Here is a 19,873-nt window from a genome sequence, read left to right as displayed (position 1 = left end):
ATCTTCTTTATATTAGACATAAGAAGCTCTAAATAGTCCAGTGGAATAAAAACAAATACATTTATGCTTAGGGAAACCATAATAAAACTACAGAACACCAAAGACAAAGAGACTTTAAGAGTTATTGGGAAGAAAAGCTGGATAAACTAAGAGGAAATGACCATTATACTGTTAGGAGATTTCTCAGTATGAGCACGAAAGCCAAGAGCCAGAACAATTTTCATATAAACAAAATGGCTGAGTATGGCTCTCTCAATGCAACATAAGTAGATGCTTAATAAAGTGCAATTCAGAACATTTCATAGATTGTAGGCAACAAGGGGCTGCTCCAAGTCCTGAAAGAGACTGAAGAGGGGAGTGGTGAAAAAACAGAAACACACCACAGAATGTACTAGTAAAATCACACGGAGAATATACTCTCCATTTTCTAAACTTATGTACATGCAAAAGGAAAATGACACTGGGCGGAAACAATTTCTGGCAGTGACTACTTATGGGTGGTAGGATTATGGAAGATTTTGATTTTATTTATTTCTGTATTTTTTTCTATAGTGATGATTTATCACCTATATAATCAAAATATTAATGGTATATGTTAATAAAATAATTAAAACACCAACTATATTACAAGACAGCTGTAACACTCCAAAAAATAAGAAGGCTAGGAAAGTGAGCAAGCTGTTCAGACCCGCTGCTGGGGCTGCTGACCAGGAAGGAAGTGCCAGGGGCAGCCTGGCTGGGCTCAGCAGCAGAAGCCGGGCTCACACCGCTCCGAGAGGGAAGGCAGCAATGCAGCCTGTGAGGCACTCACTGCATCTGGCTTGGACTCAGGCAATGCACCTGCAAGCGTCAAGGGTATCTAGTGGGAATTCCAGAAGGAGAGAGAATAAAGCAATAGTAACCAGAAGTTAGCCAGAATTATACAAAGCAAGGTCTGCAGGCTTCAAAAACTGCACCTAGTGCCAAAAAGGAGAATTTATACATATCAGAGAGAAATTTAGGAACATTGAAAACAAGAGAAAATTCTGAAAGGTGCCAAAAAAGTATAAAGAGTCAGGGGACATCAGACTTGAGACAATGGTGTGATATAGTTAAGTTTCAAAGAAGAGATATTTTATACTGAAATTTTATAAACTATAATTTACATGTGACGACAAAATAAATGTATTGGTAGGCATTTAAGGTTTCAAAGAATATGCCACATAAAATTTCTCTTTGAAAATATTTCATGAAGGATTTACTCCAGTGAAAAATGAAATCAATCCATGTACAAAAAACTAGTTAAAGAAAGTTAAGGATAACAAAGAGAGTTCATTGTTACTTAAACATGCCATAACAAAAATAGGGACACTTATAATATAGGTATCAATTATTCCAAGTACTTAACAAGGGTTGGGAGGAATGCTGGGAGCTGAGAGCAGGCTAAAGTATACATTTTGCTTGAGATGGACTAGGCAGGAATGTTTATTAATGAGCTTTAGACATTGATAGGAAAAAATAAGCAACACAGAAACAGAATATGAAATGCTCAGTTTAGTAGAAGAAAATCAATTTATCCAAAAGAAATTGGAAAAAGAACAAAAAAGAAGCAAGGCTACTAACAGCAACCCTACCACCTCGACCCGCTTCCTCACACACACACACACACACACACACACACACACACACACACAAACACACACACACAACTGAGTTGCTAAAATAAGCCTTGGTGGAATAGTAATTATTGTCAATGTAAATAGATTACCAATTAAGACAGACTCATAGAGTGCCTGGGGGGATAAAAAGCTAAAAGTTTTTTTCTACAAAAAATAGGTGTGAGGCAAAAGGAAAAGAAGATAAAAACAAAGGAATGTAATAAGGACTAACAGGGAAATATGAACTAAAAGAAAGACGAGGTAGAACACTTAAAAATGCAAAGTAAAATTTAAGATTAAAACCATCACAATGAAAACAAAGGGAATAAAATTTGGTGGAAAAAGAGAATCATTATGAGCACATATACACCTAAAGTGCATCCTTGAACACTATTAGGCGGTAATTGTCATGTGTATGTATGTTAACCACATTTGTTCCTTAAATCTGCGCTTTCTAGTTCTTTGATTAGCCCTAGTCCTCGTTGGTCTCTGTGTGTCTTATTTACATCCAGCATTGTCCTACTTACTTGAGCTTTAGCATGTTTGAGAATGTTTTAAACAGTTGAGGGAGAAAAAAAGAAGTTGTATTCAAATAGTCCAGGCTTTGTTAAAAGATTTTTACTAAAGTTACTTGAAAACGGGGTCAAAATGAAACGAAAGCACTTACTATAACTTTTATTTAACCATTCTGCCTGTCTCCTCATTTCTCACCTAGTAACGGGAGACATACACACAACCTTCCTAACGTTCCAAGCTTCCTTGTAATCTGTGAGCTACAGAAGTTAAAAATCAACAACACAAAAGCTAAAAAAATCCACAGGCAACTGTCCTCTAAATACTGGCCTTTGTACAGTGCCCATGAATCAATTATATTTATTCCTAAATTTTTAAAGGAGTCTATTTTTATATTCCTTGCTCTTCCTGTAGAAAAGCAAAATACCAAAATAGCAACATGAAATTAGTCACATGAGGGCATTTTTATAACTGGGAATAAAATATTTCCAGTCTACATTGTGTCTTAATCTTCCTACTTAATCAGCTTCCTATATATAAAATATAAATACAAAAGTAATAAACGTACAAGCAAATCGCTCAGCTTCTAAATGCTTTGATTAGTCACTAATAACTATCTGTGGAATTTTCCTCTTTGGGGATTATTATTTTCAAAAACCATTTCATGCATTACTTCAGGATCCTAACACCACATTTACTTGCACATAATGATTTCCCCTTCACCAGACTCTATTTCTGCATTTGCAATAAAAAATACTGTCATTACAACAAATAAAAATACTGTATTCTACAATTTTCAGCATTCAAAAGTAAAACTATGTAATTAAAATGCAACCATCTCTACCCACCTTTTATAGGCAACTTTGTTAATACAGAAATGAACCACTAATTAAGGGGCAATGGGTACTCTAAGCACTAATATAGTCTCTTTGTTTCACCCACCAAATATATATATGTATCTTAAATTCCTTTGGCTACTATCTGTTGGGAAAAGGCTGTCAGGTGAGCCAAGGCTAATAGATTCTCCACTGGCTTCTGTTACGGCTCATGTCATACTATTAAAACCATGTGCCTTGAAAATGGCATAATATATGAATCAGAATCCTGTCAACTCTAGATAATCAGACTCCTTTGGCTGCAGGAGCAGATGCAGATGAGAGAAGAGATATAAATATGCAAATCACAGCGGCCCCCTTTCAGCACCACAGTTCCTACCTCTAATGGCCCTCGCAGAATGTCTGCTTGCTCAGCTCCCACTTCCAGGGCTACGTCCACAGAAGCAAAGGGACGGCTGGCCATCTGCTGTCGTTCTCGAAGCAGTTGCTGGAAAGAGTTAAAAGTGATTTGTTTTAAAATAGGTTTACACACATCACATTCACAGTACCTTGTTCTATTTTTAACAAAGGGCAGTCAACATTTAAAAACCAGCTAATGCGCATATTCATATCCAATCACTCTACATGAGAATTGTTTTTTCTCCATGGCCTGGGTTATATGCCACAGAGACTTTCAGTGAATGGCCTGCAATGAATGGCCTGCAATGAACTTCTCCCTGACCCCCATCCTGCAGCCCTAATGAAATGTGCTCAAAAGCATTTTGAAAACTTCCAGGAAGAGGCGTTACTTAAGTGAGAAGTGCTATTAGAAAAATAGCTATGCCAAGTTTCTCCCCTTCTAACTCATGCTTTTGTCTTAGCTGAAAGCAAATAACAGTAAAAATGTTTATGGAAAGTTAATGAAAAGTTGTCAGAATGCGTTCATAGAGATGAAAGGAACGTATGCCTTCCAAGACTAAGCCTGGTAAGTCAGCAAGGTCCCCAGTCCATTGCTAAGAAACCAGCAGTAGTTGCTGGCAACATTTACAACTTTATTCAAAGCTCTATGCTCATGGTATGAAACGAGGGATGAGGAGTGTGTCACAAAAATTCTGTCCCAGGGCTTCACCCCCAGATATTGGTTTCTTTCCCCATTTGCCGATCCTGGGCTTTGGCCAAGCTAACACCAATAAACTAGCCAGTCCCAACCAATGTTCAAGCAAATTTATATTTCTGACTCTCCTTGTAGTTATAATATTCATTAGGTCATGATAAGAAAAAATTGATGACTGGCACAAGATATTGCAAATTGTGCCCTTCTTATTCTATACAGCTAATACAACTATTATTAAATATTAAAAGTGGAGGAGCAATGCAATTAAATACTCTTTCACATGAGTAGAAAACGGTATCGCTGAAGAAAGGCAAAATCCTTGAACACAATGAAGGGCTTCATCATTCACTGCGATCTTTTAAAATTCACGGGCATTAACTTAAAATGCTAACTAGTCTCCGAATGTCCATGTACAGAGTACTGAAATGCATCATTCATAAGATTCCCTTTCAGATGATGAAGGGATGCAAGGCAACGCCCGATGGCAGTTCATTATTTAAGATTTTGTTCTAACACTCGTGGCACAGCAGTGACTCTGGTCATGAAATGTGCAGGTAAAGTAGAACTTAAGGCCTTGCTTTGTTATTATTAAAAAGAGACCATCCACATGCCAATATGGGATAAAAATAATACAACTATTATGAATTAATAGTTTTTCTTTAAAAAAGATGTACTAAAACATTTAAAGTAAACATAAATGTGATCTAAACCACCTAATTATTAGCTTTAATATAAACTCAAAATTATATTATTTAAAATACAGCTGCTAAGCAAGAAGAGTCTTATTTGTGCCTTTCTCAATGGGAGAGGCCAACTGATCTGAATGTCTATGCAGAATGCAAACGTAATGTTCAAACTAGAGGCCCAGTGCACAAACTCAGTGCACAGGTATGGTCTCTAGCAGCTGCCTGACGGGGCCTCCCTTCCCCTGGTAACTGCCTGCCACCACTGACCCCTGGTCAAACTCCTGGTTGAACTCCTGGTAGAGGGGACAATTTGCATATTAGGCTTTTATTATATAGGATACCAAGGGATACCAACTATAGAAAACACCATGCTCTGTCTCTGATAAAAACATAAGTGCATGCATACACACACACACACACACACACACACACACACACATATACAATATACATAGTAACTTTCCTATAATAATATGCAAATAACTTGGAGAAAATTGTAAATTATAATTTAGGTTTGAAAACAATTTTCTAACATTTGTATTAAAAAGTTTCTTTATTAATACTAGTTGTCCTCAGTTAACAAATGGTAGCTCATACATTACATGATTTTTAACAAAATTAACAGCTTCTGTTTCTTCATCTTATGTACCTTTCTCCTACACTTAAAAGGTCTACAAAATACAATTAATGAATAGTCGATACCACAAACTATAATATAAATGTACAAATATTCCCAATTCACTATTTTTTACAAAAAGCTAGTTTCTGAAACCTAATCTATCATTATGACCATAACATTCATAATAAAGAAAAATCAGTGACAGTCATATTGTTCAACTTTTTATTTATTAGAATATAGAAGTATTTTTTAAATTCTCGTCTGTCTTCTGAGCTTTGCTTTTCCATTATTTTTTAAGAACTGAAGCCTAGTACAGTATTCTTTATAAAAAAGGAAAAAAAAACACACCAATATTCTTGCCCAATACCTAACCCTATGGTTTGTAAACAACACACGCTAACATAAAAAAGAAAAAGAAAACTAGGGCAGAGGTGATCTGCAGTGAAGGATACAAATAAGGAATTAACCAGATAAATTTACTCCAAGGTACTCAGCAGAGGACTGGTTCAAGGACTCTAGCCAGCATACTGAGTTTCTGACTTTAGGAAATTAATGTAAATGGTCTGACTGGGAAACTTTGAGCTAAGGGACTAAAATAATATAATGGGACAATATCTGCTACAAATTTCTGGCCCTTAGAATCCTCAACAATTGTCCCCCCTTCTGCTGGTTAATATCTGTATGCATTACCTCCCATTTTTTGCCCCCTTTATGTCAAAAGAAAGAAAAGATAAACAGCAGGCTTACAACTTAAATTTTGTCTAAATTTAATATAAATACTGACAGGTGATATAACTACACTTGATTCAGAAAGACCTGTGTTTGACTACTAGTTTGTGTACTTGTTAGCTGTTTGAGCTTAACTGAATTGAGACCTCTCAAAGCCTCAATTTTTCCCATCTGTGAAGTGGGGACATTAACATCGCCTATACCTACTCATATGCCTCACAGGGTTGATTTAGTCCCAATTTCTCCACCCACTATCTATTGGACCATAATCAAATGAGCTTTTAGGTTTTTCTCATGCTTATTTCCTCTGGATAAAAAAGGAAATAATAATATAAGGTTGGGACTAAGGAGATCATGCAATGGGCTGCTCAGCACAGAGGCCGGCACACTGCGAGCACTCTATGACTATTCACTGGTACAATTATTATGTCAAATTCCAAGTACTAATTCGGTCTTTCGTGATGGCACACTAATTACCTCGGCCCGTTTCCTCCAGCACCAGTGACACATTTAGCTCTCCTGGTCTCCCTTTTAACAAATGTTGCAAATTCATGTGACAGTTGGAAAATGTCATGATTGTGGTAAAATAAATTTAGATTTGGAACTGCTTTCAGCCAACTGCAACTAAGAATGATAAAAACTCAACCTAAACATTAGAAGAATATAGAGTGCTTTTTAAAGAACTTTAAAACAAAATTTATTTTGTGATTATGGTTTTTATATAAAACGAAGCCTAACATTTTCTACATCCATATAAGAAGCCATATAACAGATGATCTGTTTTATAACTAATCTGTTATTGCCAATTATTCAACAGACAAATAAAGCCAGAAGAACAAATTGATCGTAATACAATAAACTCTGTGGGAAGAAAAATTAAAAGTTAAAGAGATGTTCTTAGTATAATGTTTGTTGTCCATAACTGATTTACTATTCAAACCTCTTACAAGTCCTGAAATTAAAAATAAAATAAAAATCTATGCTTCAATATTAATTCTATCAAGTGTAAATATATATAATTCTCCCACTCAACATTACTACTTCAATTATTGTAGCATTCTCCAAATTCCACACTAGCCAAATTTTCAACCACCCTAAAGCCATACAAACAACTCTCTAATAGATTTTAGGATAATGATCCATAAATCTCTCTCTCTCTCTCTCTCTCTCACACACACACACACACACACACACACAACAAAATAGTAATTAACTCTGTCCCCAACTGCCTTCATATCTCCTTCTTCCTATGTTTAGGTTCTATTCATCCTTCTCCCACTTCCAGAAGTCCTTCACCCCACCCCAAGCTTGAAGTGATTATGGTTCTTGTGAATTATTTATTAGATTAGTGTGATACTCTTTCTTTATATCTTCATGCTTCTCAGAAGTCTTTAAAGCACATATCCATGTTTATTTGGTTTTTATTCCCTACAGCACATAGTTGGCAGTCAACAGTATCTGATAAATGAACAATGAATGAGTGGATTAAAGTATAAAACTCTGTATCATGTGAATGTGAGTGTAGACAAGTTATGAAAAAACTAATTTTAATTATGAATTAGCCTTTAAAACCATGATATGTCCTTTATTATTTTAGAATTTATGTCTTATCCTCCAAAGTAAGTGGATATTGATTTTTTTAGGATGGGACAATTTTGTGTACCTACATCTCAAATCAACATCAAGTTTCATATTGCTTGTCATCTACCTATAGCAATACTGAGATTATAAAAGATATCAGCATAAAGTCATCATAATATATTCTTTTTAAAAATATTTTATTGATTTCAGAGAGGGAGAGGAAGAGGGATAAAAACATAATAATGACAGAGAATCATTGATTGGCTGCCTCCTGCACACCCCCTACTGGGGATTAAGCCCACAACTTGGGCATGTGCCCTTGACCAGAATCGAACCTGGACCTTCAGTCCACAGGCTCATTCTCTATCCACTGAACCAAACCAGCCAGGACTACATTAGTATTTTTAATAAAAATTACATTCCTAATTTTTTGGAAAGGTATAAAAGGAGCAATCAAGATGATTTATTGGTACTCTTGAGTTTACATTATAAAATGAACAAAGTATTTTAATTAGAAATTAAGCAGCATTTAATAAAAAAGAGTATTTCTCATACTAACACAAATACATTTAGAGTATTATAAATAATCAATTTGGAGGAAGTAAAGAGTAATTGCAATATATTTAATGTCATATAATTGAGAAAGTGTGAAATTCTATCATTTTCTATAACTAGATCTGCAAGGCACAGTCCTCAAACTCTTACTTAGAATATTGGCATCTTTGGCTTCTAGACTTCTAGACTGGGTTGGTTTTATAGACAATGATGCTAGTACTTTATGGGAGTGGCTTGTCATAGTATTTGCTTAGGTTACTTCAATTACTCTTTTCCAGGCTACATTTCATAAGGCTCCAGATGCCATCCAGTAAGTGCACTGACAGATCTGGGCAAAGGGAATTGAAAACCATCTGGCAAGGATTCGCTGTTCTAGATGCCAGGAAGGTCATTTGCGATTCATGGAAAGATGTCAAACTAGCAGCTTTACCAAGAGTTTGGAGGAACTGTCACAGATGACGTTGAGGGGCTCAAGACTTCAGTGGAGGAAGTAACTGCAGATGTGGTGGAAACAGCAAGAGAACGAGAGTTAGAATTGGAGCCTGAACATGTGACGGAACTGCTCCTCTCTCACATTGGAACCTAATAAATGAAAAGCTGTTATGGATGAGTAAGAAAGTTTCCTGAGATGGAATATACTCCTGGTAAAGATACTGGGAACTTTGTTGAAGTGACAACAAAGAATTTAGAATATTGCATAACCTTAGCAGTAGTGGCGTGTTTTAAGAGGACTAAAATCTTTAAAAATGTTTTACTGTGGGTAAATGCTATCAAACAGCATCTCATGCTACAAAAGCGTTGTTCAATATGGTAAATATCACTGTTGTCTTACTTTAAGAAATTGCCACAGCCACCCCAACCTTCAGCAACCACCACCCTGAGCAGCCATCAACATCAAGGCAAGACCCTCCAACAGCAAAAGACAAGGTCTCACTGAAGGCTCAAATGATGGTTAGAATTTTTAGGAATAAAAATTATTATTTTTTTTTTAGAGATATTGCTATTATACACTTAACAGTCTACAGCAACTTTTATACACACTGGAAAAAAAAAAGTGGTGTTACTCATTTTATTGCGATGAACTGGGACCAAACCAAACTCACAATATCTTTGATGTATGCCTCTATTTATGTAGCCTGGATTTGAAAGCCTTATCTATTTTTTAGTGGGCAAACCTGAAAGTATGTAAAGATATTGCAGAATTTTTGGATGGTTAGATCAGGCAATTTTGAAATTAAAATTTGGAATTGGAATCCTTTCTTTGTTGACATAGATGGCATCATTGATTTAGACTTTGCCAAAGATGATCTCACTTCCGGATGAAAGAAGTCATACAGAATGGCTTCATCTAGAAGAGTCAAAAACCCAGCGACTGCTTGATACAAGACCATCCTTTCTGGTGAGCAATAGGAAATACACCAGACCACTGCAGGCAGCATTTCATTTTTATCTTTTGCACTTACTGAAATTAAAATGAAAAGCCAAAAAATTAAATGCTTATTGCCAATTTTAAAGATTACTCTGAGCCCTTAAAAAATCATAATTAATAGCACATAGATGTCATACTTATCCAACCTATTCTTACTTACATAAACAAATAAAAATATTACAGAAAAAATTGCTATAGGAGACATGAAATTGATGGAGGACAGGGAGGCAGTGCTTTGCAGTGACCACAGACCTCTGAGGAAATTGACCTGATTCCTTGGATATTCAGCAGAGGCATGTGTCCCCCAACTCAGAAATTTAACATAGAGAAGTGTATTTCTTGCTCATAGAATATCTTCTCTATGTCCAGGTAACTCCCGTCTGGCAAATCAGCAGTATAGACAGCTTCGACCTTGAGGTTCTGCCATCTTAACCCAAGAACTGCTTGAAAGTGAATGAGGAAAAGACTCTATAAATCCTATATAAACTCCCCAATGCCTCAGACCAGAAGCAACATACTTTACTTCTCAGAAATAGTCACATGGCCCACTGAACTACACAAAGGCCAGAAACAACATGGGAACAGTGGAATGCTGGGTAAATGAAACAAAGGAAGCCAGAAAAGAATATTTCAGGGAGAGGGGTCAGCAAATGCAAAGTTCATGAGGCAAATCTGAGCTTCAAGTTTTCAAGAAACAGAGAAAAGGCTGAGTCTTATTGCAAGGTGGCAAGGCACAGAATTGTCAAAGGATACTTTGGTTTCAAGGTTAAGAGAAACTGGCCGGCCGGTGTGGCTCAGCATTTGAGAGTCGACCCAGGAACCAAGAGGTCACCTGTTCGATTCCCTGTTGGGGAACAGGCCCAAAGTCATGGGCTTGATCCCCAGAGGGAAGCGTTCAGGAAGCAGCTGATCTCTCTTAGATGTTTCTATCTCTTTATCCCACTCCCTTTCTCTAGCTCAAAAATCAATATATTTTTTTAAAGATTAAGATAAATAAATAAAAAATAACATATATGATTCATCAAGCCCCAAAAGGATCCAAATGAATGCAATTCATTATTTTTTTTTTAAAAAAAACATAACTTCTCTTTTATTGCTCAGAGAGTCCATTCCTATACTGAGAGAAGTAGCTTGGAACAAAAAGCTTAAAGAAATAGGCATTACTATCCAAATACAGTTATTGTAACACATAACCCAGAAAACAGCAACAGCAGTTAAGCTCAATACAATGAACCTAGCTCTCCCAATAAGTATCAAAAGGTCAATATTGTATGCAACCTTCTTTAATACAAAAGGCCAGGTGGTTGTAATTTATCTGAGCAAATCAAAATGAGCAAAAAGATGACTACTGAAAAGGTCATTTAAAAGCTACATCCCTGGGATGGATGCTTAATATATATTACCCCTCAAAGAGCAAAATGAAAAGCTCGAAAATTTCAAATTTTTAGGCTTGCACTTGAAAAAAAATTTTCTCCATGTAGAATACAATACCCTCACTGTTCTATTGTGGAGTCTATTACTTTCCCAAGATAGAGGTCTAAGTTGTAAGAGAAACACATATCCTCCTTTCAGGGAGAGCAAATTAATGTATTTGACATCCAAGAGGTACACAGTATGACCAAGTCAACCTTGATGAGTGGAAATATAAAAGCAGCTGATTACAACAGAAATGACACCATCAGAAATTTATGACTGGAGGTTCCTGTTACAATGAAACTCGGATCAATTCTTCTGCAGTTTCTCCTCCACTCCTTAAGAAGTAATTCACTCAGGAAAGATATTTTTTTTCTTCCCTGATTCTGGGAATCCATACAAAGTTCAAGATTCAATCTGAACCCCAGAGCATGCTAGCTTTTAGGTTAAATTCTAAATGCAACCTAATCAGTTTAGCTTTTTCATTTAGTGTATAAGGAATTTGTGCTGAACATTTATGAAGTTTGTGACAGTAATTTGAAAGTTCTTCAAGAGGTACTTAAGTCTTCCTGGAGACATAAATAACTCAAAAACCCGCATTTTCATCTTAATCAATATTTTTAACATATCTCTTTCCTTTAAGGGAAATGTGATTATTTTGCTATTAGCTAATGGAGTCATTTTCAGTTCTCTGTTGAGAAACTCAAAAATGGTTCTTTTGTAAATTGTTTCTTTGTGAAACAAGACATCTTGCTAATTATACTTTTTTTAAGTCTGTATTTGGAAAGTACTTATGACGTCCATTGACTAATCAGTGTAATAGATTAATATGCAGTTCTTTTTTCAATCTTTTGCGAAAGAAGATATATATATATTTTTTAAAAAAAACTAATTTCAATCCTTTTTAACATTTTAAATCCGAAGGACAGTTTAAAAGTAGCATAGATTACTCATGACTGATATAAACTGGCCTTCCCATATGCTTGTAATGGTGTGTTATGACACAAAAATCAGAATGTACGGAAATCAATAGTCATACCAGACTCATTGGAATAACTCATTCTCGAAGGTGGAAAGAACCCTTGAGATTACTTAGTTCTATTTTCCCATAAAGGAGGGTCAAAGGTGCTATGCCTTTTCTGACTGATCTAGCACCCTTGGCTATATACCCAAAGAACTACTTTTTAGCAAGGCAGTATTTCCTCCCAAAGACTTATAACATGGTTCAAAACTTCAATATACTGAATGAAACTGATATTCTTGGGCTCTTTTTGGACCATTCAAGTTAAATGGAATCCTTATCATCTCATTTACTAAAATTCCTTTAAATACTACATATTTGAAGCTTTTCTCATGTCTTCAAATTAAACAATTCTAGTATCTTATAAGTTTCATTCATTATTTATGTAAATGTTCTGAGAACAAGACCAGACAGTGACATTTAAGAGATAAGAAGTACAGTCCTGTCCTCTAGGTTCCAGAAGCTGACTCACAGTCTCATAAGTGGAACAAAACTGTTTCTCATGGAACATGGCTTTCTGCATTATTTCAATACCCTCTCTTAAAATGTAAAATGAACACAATATTCTTCATGAGATCTGACTAATATAGAAGTTGGTAGAATTATTTCTAAATTAACATGCATTTAAAAATATATTTTGTTTCATTTTTAGAACCACTTAATCAACAATTTCAGGTCTTTTTCACATGAACTTTGATCAAAAACAAGTATTCTCTACTTAACACTTCTTCGAGTATAGTTTTTAAATTTCAGTTAAGAATGTCACATTACATTTGTTTAATCGTTCATGTTTTCTTATTGTTGTACTGTGTGTGTGTTCTGTTGTTATTGTTGTTTTTAATCTATTTTTCCTTGAATGCAGAATTCTCTTTGATCCTTTGAACTTCCAACTAACACAGTTATCTGGCCCCACCTTGTCATTTGTGTTGAGCCCCTATACCTGTTGTCGGCAAACTGCGGCTCTTGAGCCACATGCAGTTCTTTGGCCCCTTTAGTATGGCTTTTCCACAAAATACCATGGCCTGGGCGAGTCTATTTGGAAGAAGTGGCATTAGAAGAAGTTTAAGTTTAAAAATTTTGGCTCTCAAAAGAAATTTCAATCGTTGTACTGTTGATATCTGGCTCTGTTGACTAATGAGTTTGCAGACCACTGCCCTATATCATTCCCTTGACCAGGTCAATACTACTTGATGGCAAAGAATAGAATCAAGATAGTGAGTTGTCTTACTTGCTAGTAATCCAAGGCTAAGCTTAAAACCCACGAAGAGAATGTCTTTTGCTTTTTATATTCCAGGGCTTCCTCCATAAAGTGATGTGAAAAAAATAGAACAGATAAGGTATATGGATTTAGGGACATTCGGTTTATTTTCACAGGATCTATCCATATATCCACTCTGAGAGAAAATACAATAGATCTAGGAAATTCCCTACTTTGCAGACTAGAAGCACTTTCTCTTATTGTCAAACTCTGTGAAATCATCCTATGTCCCCTGTAAAAATTCATCCACAACACGCCCTCTTTCAGTGGAATGTGGCTTCTAGCAGATGAACACATGGACTCTAGTCCCCTACATTTATTCTGTCTTAACTTGATGCCAATTTTGTAATCTGTCTTGGGACAAAGACAGTTCATCACAGGTCATACAATGATGACGGCACACTTGCAGCTCATATGTTTTGGGATCAAATAAAGTGCAGTACTCATTACAACAAATACCAAATACTATCTCTAAAACATAAATAATCTGATTCACATTTTTATTGATTAGATCCTTATACTGATATTATCTTGCACCAGTTCTCTATCTCAGGACTATCACATAACCAAAATAAGTAACTGGTATTGAACTACACATTTCAAAGCTTCTAAATTTCACCCATGTCTCTGCATGCTTCCAATGCTATTTTATCTTTTCTCTCTTAGCACAGGGTGAGTGATTCCTGGGGGAAAAGTGTAGTATATTACACTCAAGCACCTCCAGAAGGCAAGGTGTTTTGCTAAGGCTGTGGAGACTAGCATGAAACAGAGTAGAGAGCTTGCCTTCCAGATGGATATTCTACTTGGAATTAAGATTTAAAATATGGAATATTAACTTACAACAGAAGAGTTTAATGACAAAATAAGTCACAAATGCAAAAATGTGTGATCAGTTGTTAAGTGTGTGGCATAAACAAATGTTTTCAGGAAAACACAATCTGACCATGGGCTAGACTGGTAGTAAATGCCTAAAGAAGACCGGAGGACAGAGCTGACCCTGAAAGGATGTATAGGACTCCAATGAACCATATTATGTTCATCAAATAATAATGTGTCAGAATGACATTTTTATTTTGCAATTCTGCTTTATGAGAATGAATGGAGCCCTTCTCCTTCAACATACACATCCCTGTATAGTATTCCTTCATATTTGTCCAACTCCGTAATCACTGTTTTACTTTCTTGCCTCCTTTTTGCCTGTACTCTCTCAAACTTTCTTGTCTGCCTTCCTATTCCTTTTTAGGTACAGTAACCACAGGAGATACGATTTTACTCTTCAAACACAAGGGAATGGGTCTGTGATATTGGAATTTGAAAAACAACTACACATGCATCAACTATTTCTTTCACATAAGCTTTGCTCACTTACCTCTGCAGCATACAGTATTTGGACATGCAAAGTATCCAAATGTGTGACACATCAACAAATATCAAACCAATTCTACTGCTGTGTTGTTAACTAAGAAAAGACCTTATATCCCTGGCAATTTGAAGGCCAAATGGGTCAAAACTTAAAAAAATAAATAAAAAAAATTAGATGATTGTCAAAGGAATGAATTTTTATAAGTACTATTAAAATGGACCTGAAAATTTAATTGGACTCTGCTACATTTCAACCAGCTCATCTCTCCATCAATAATAAAAGTAAAGGATGGAGCATAAATTATTACTCAATCCACTGAATGTGACAGGTTTCAAAAACACATGCACGGTTCCCTTCTGAGAACCCTAAGCAAACAATTATAATTTATTTTCCTAAATCATTAACTACTGGCTTCAAAAAATGAGGTGATTAACTAAGCAAATGTTACTCGAATTTAAATGTTGTTTTGAACTCAAAAAAGAGAGAGACCAAATACCATATTTTAATTCAAGTTAGAAGTTACTGTAAACTCATCAGTCTAAGTAACATATACCACAGACATTAGCAAATACACAAAGCCAATAAGAGTTTAAATGCTACCCTTTAGCAATTCTCTTGCTAACATTTCAGCTTGAACTTATAATAACATTTATGATAATTTACCATAGACTGCTGACTTCAAACATTTAATTGGAAATGATGCAAACGTACCTTCAGAGAATAATATCAGCTCTGGCAAGATTTTCTTTTGTGCAAACAAAGAGGAACACCAAGTAAAATGTCATTGGAAATAATGCCCTCTTACTATAAAAAAAAACAACCCTCTTAATCCTTTCAAATAAATAGTATTAACAAGAGCGCAAGAAATTATAAATGTTCAAATGTATATTATTATCTATTGATATACTTTTTATTCAAACAACTCCTTCAGGAATGTCATGCTTGAAAGTGGCTGTGTCCTCATCAGGACCCTGTGAAGCCAGACTCCCATTTTCTCAGGGAAAAGTAAGTCACAAAGCACACATCGAGCAGCTGAAGGTCACAAAACAATTCTAAGAGACCTATACTTTTATTGTCATTGTCTTTCTTATTGTAGCATTGACAGCTCTGAGCTATTCAAAATAAGAAGCGAGGCTAGAGAACCCCAGGCTAATGGGTAAAGAGTGTTATCATCCTATGATTCCATCCTGTAAGTCCTTCCATCTTTAGAAATTATATATCCTCCCAAATGTCTATTTCCCTTTGCCATTACTGGTACAGCAGGAGGAATAATTATGGTCTTTATATCCATTTCATTATATATGTAATTTAAATAACTTGAAAGATTAATAAGGGAGATTAATCAAAGAACTTATAAGCATTTATGCACAGCCCTTAGAGACAGACAATAAATAGACAGGGAAGGTCTGGGATGGAGTGGAGCCGGGCAAAGCATAGAAAATGGGGAACATTTGTAATAATCACAACAACAACATAAAATTAAAAATATATATATTTTTAATTAATTCACAAAATTAAATAAATGTCAAACTTCAGTAACATATTAAGAGGCAATTGATTTGGCCGTCTTGGAAAGTTATTTGCTAACAGATATCAAGAACATGAAAAGTGCACATATCACTCAGCTGTGGTGGCTCAGTGGTTGAGCAATGGCCTATGAACCAGGAGGTCAGAGTTCGATTCCTGGTCAGGGCACATGCCTGAGTTGCAGGTTCGATCCCCAGTGTGGGGCAAGCAGGAGGAAGCCAAACAATGATTCTCTCTCATCATTGATGTTTCTATCTCTCTCTCCCTCTCCCTTCCTCTCTGAAATTAATTTAAAAAATAAAAGTGCACATATCGGCCGGAGGTCATGGTTCGAGTCTCAGTCAGGGCATATGCTTGGGTTGCAGGCCCAATCCCCAGTGTGGGGCGTGCAGGAAGCAGCCAATCAATGATTCTCTCATATCATTGATGCTTTTCTCCCCCCCCCCAACTTTCCTCTCTGAAATAAAAATATATATATTTTATTTTTGTAAAGTATACATATCCTCTGACTTAGTAATTCCACTTTATGACTCTATATTAATGAAATAATCAGATATACAAGCAAGATTTATAAAGTCTTATTTTAGAGGCCCAGTGCATGAATTCATGCATGGGTGGGGTGCAGCCAACCTAGCCAGGGGGAGGGGACATGGGCAGTTGGCCAGCCTGTCTGCTGGTTGAGAGGACAATTTGCATATTAGCCTTTTATTATATAGGATATACACTGAGTGGCCAGATTATCATGCATTCAGAGATCATAATAATCTGGCCACTCAGTGTAGTTCACAATAGTGAAAAATTACAGATAATCAGTTAAACAAACTGCAATATCAAAAAGGTAAAATATTACATGACCATTAAAATTATGTTTTCAAAGGATTTTTAATGACATTAGAAAACATCAAGGACATAACTTTACATGAAAAATCAAAATTATATACACATATATATTATGTATAAAATTACATATGTGATAAAAATAAAATCTGGAATGATGTTTACTTTGGGTTGGGAAATAAAGAGAGATGGAATAAGAGGGCCAATAAAATTAATAATTTGCTTTTAGTGCAAAAGAAAAAAGATCACTGTAAAAAATGATCCCAATTATATACCTATATTTACATTATCTATATCTATTTCTATACCTATATCATTATACCTAAAAGGAAATAAAAGAAAGTTTTATCTTAAGAACATTAATTTTAACTCTTTTAAATTTATATTTTTCCCAACTTTTCTATAGGAGATTCTATAAGAAATAAGGGGAATATTAGTTAGCAGAGGGCCAGTGCACAAATTTGTGCCTGGGTGGGGTCCAGCCGGCCTGTTCCCATTGGGCGATAAGGCCAGGCTAGGCAGGGGGAGGGGCTATGGGTGGTTGGCCATCCAGCCCTACCCCTTGGTCAGACTCCTTTTTGAACTCCCAGTTAAGGGGACAATTTGCATATTAGCCTTTTATTATATAAGATTATTTTGATGCCACTGAATTGGTTGAACTGTCACTATAAGAGTGTATGATTTAGAAAACAAAAACTATAGAGGAATAAAGTAATAACTTCTGTTATTTTAGAAAGCTGGCTTATTTGTGCCTATTACTTATATTATATATTACGTGATACTACAGGATTAAAGTGGCAAGGTTGAGTACTTGCCTGAGATAAAAGTATGGATGAAGCAAGTTCTAGGAGAAATTCTGTATAAATAATTACAGTTAAGATAATAGTCAATTAAACGTTTAGATTAAGAAATAATAGTTGTCATTGTTTAATCTTAATTCTAATTATTTATATATAAAATGTTAATAAAATTTAAGAAACTTAGAAGCAATTTCTCTAAAAGCAAGTGAATATCACATTGGAAGAATCTTTTGTTAAATGGAAACATGCTTAATTATTGTGGTTAGAGCTAAAGTAGTTATCTGTTTCATTGGCTATTACAGTAGCTCAGAGGAAAACTTAAAAAATATGACTGTGTGTGGTCATTTCCATCGGAAATGATCTAGATGATATCAGTCCAAAAGTCCAAGGATCTAAAACTGCATGGCACTGTAACTGACTTCAAATTGGCATACTGAACTATTTAGGCTGCAAAATTAGCTTAGATCAGGATTAAGAATTCAGTGACTAATTTTGCCATCTGGTGGTCAGTGTGATACAAATCAGATGTCTTCACTTAATGTTTCCATGTCAGAATTTTGAAGTAGATCTAAAAATGTGAGGACAATTTTGGTGCTAAATAAATTCATGTATAAAATTAGAGCCGAAACCGGATTGGCTCAGTGGATAGAGCACTGGCCTGCCGACTGAAGGATCCCAGGTTTGATTCCGGTCAAGGGCATGTACCTTGGTTGTGGGCACATACCCAGTAGGGGGTGTGCAAGAGGCAGCTGACTGATAATTCTCTCTCATTAATGTTTCTAACTCTCTATCCCTCTCTCTTCCTCTCTGTAAAAAATCAATAAAATATATATTTTTTTAAATTAAAAAAAAATTAGAGACATGGCAAGTAATTTAACCTTATCTGCCTTTGGCAAGAATGTCTTGGATATTCTGAATACTTTGTTCTTCTATGCAAATCTTGAAATAATTTTTATAGTCTATACAAAACCTGTTGCAATGGTAATGTCAATACAAAACCTGTTGCAATGGTAATGTCATTAAGCCTATATATCAATTTGAGTGGGATGTATAACTTTACTAGACTGTATCTTCCTATCCAAAAGGTATCTCTCTCCATTCAGCTGGATCTTCATTAATGCTTGTCAATTAAGCTTTATAAAACTTTATACTTTTATAACTTTATAATTGTTACATAAAATTTTGTACATATGTAAAAAAGTGTTCCTAAACAAGCTATATTTGTCGCTACTATAAATATTTTTAATATTATATTTATTTTTTGTTGCTTGATATATAAATGTGACATTTTTGTGTAGTGCATTGGTTACGTGCTATTAATACTTCTATAAATTTTCCTATGGATTCAGTAATATTTTCTATAGAATCACATAACCTGTAAACAATTTAAGATTTATTTGCTTGTGGTCTATATATTTTTTTAATTCTTTACTTGAATTATTGGACTCTCTAGAAGCACTATTATTTCAAATAAAAGTGGGAATAGAGCATCCTCACCTTTTTATAATTTTAAGAGGCCTGCTTTGCATATTTCAGCATGGAGTTTCATGTTTGCTGTATGTTGGACTTCCATAGATACCTTTCATCTGTTAAAGGAAACTTCTTTGCATTCCCAGTTTGCTAAGATTGTTTTTTTAAATCATAAATGTATATAATTTTCTGTATCTACTGACATAATTATATGATTTTCCTTTACAAACACTATAAACACAAATATTCAGAGGTTGCACATTTGACCAATAGTGAGAAGGGATAACCATGGAGGTAGTTAAAGAACCCAAGGTACAGATAGATGCTCAAGGAAGAGCTCAGAACAGCAGCAGACATACCCTGCTCCTGATTTTTATCTCTGCCCTTTAACAGCCCGTGTGACTCAATCAAAGTGCTTCTTATTCCTCTTGATATTGACCTTCCCTGGTATGAGCAACACTTTTATCTGATACATTTCACTCACGCACCTGTGTTTTCGAACATAG

At 35.3% G+C, this 19,873-nt stretch overlaps 1 protein-coding gene across 2 annotated transcripts in view; it reads right to left on the bottom strand.

The window, feature by feature from the left end:
- ATRNL1 (attractin like 1) overlaps positions 1-19,873 on the bottom strand; it is a 402,177-nt gene that overhangs the window by 153,829 nt on the left and 228,475 nt on the right. For both annotated transcript variants that reach the window (XM_045582133.1, XM_036439164.2), the window contains one exon: positions 3,366-3,473. In XM_045582133.1, coding sequence (XP_045438089.1) covers positions 3,366-3,473 — 108 coding nt within the window. The remainder of the gene's footprint in view (positions 1-3,365; positions 3,474-19,873) is intronic.

The sequence above is a fragment of the Pipistrellus kuhlii genome, unplaced genomic scaffold (genome assembly GCF_014108245.1).
Source record: "Pipistrellus kuhlii isolate mPipKuh1 unplaced genomic scaffold, mPipKuh1.p scaffold_m20_p_15, whole genome shotgun sequence".
NCBI classification, from domain to species: Eukaryota; Metazoa; Chordata; class Mammalia; order Chiroptera; family Vespertilionidae; genus Pipistrellus; species Pipistrellus kuhlii.
This window is presented reverse-complemented; position numbering and strand designations above follow the sequence as displayed.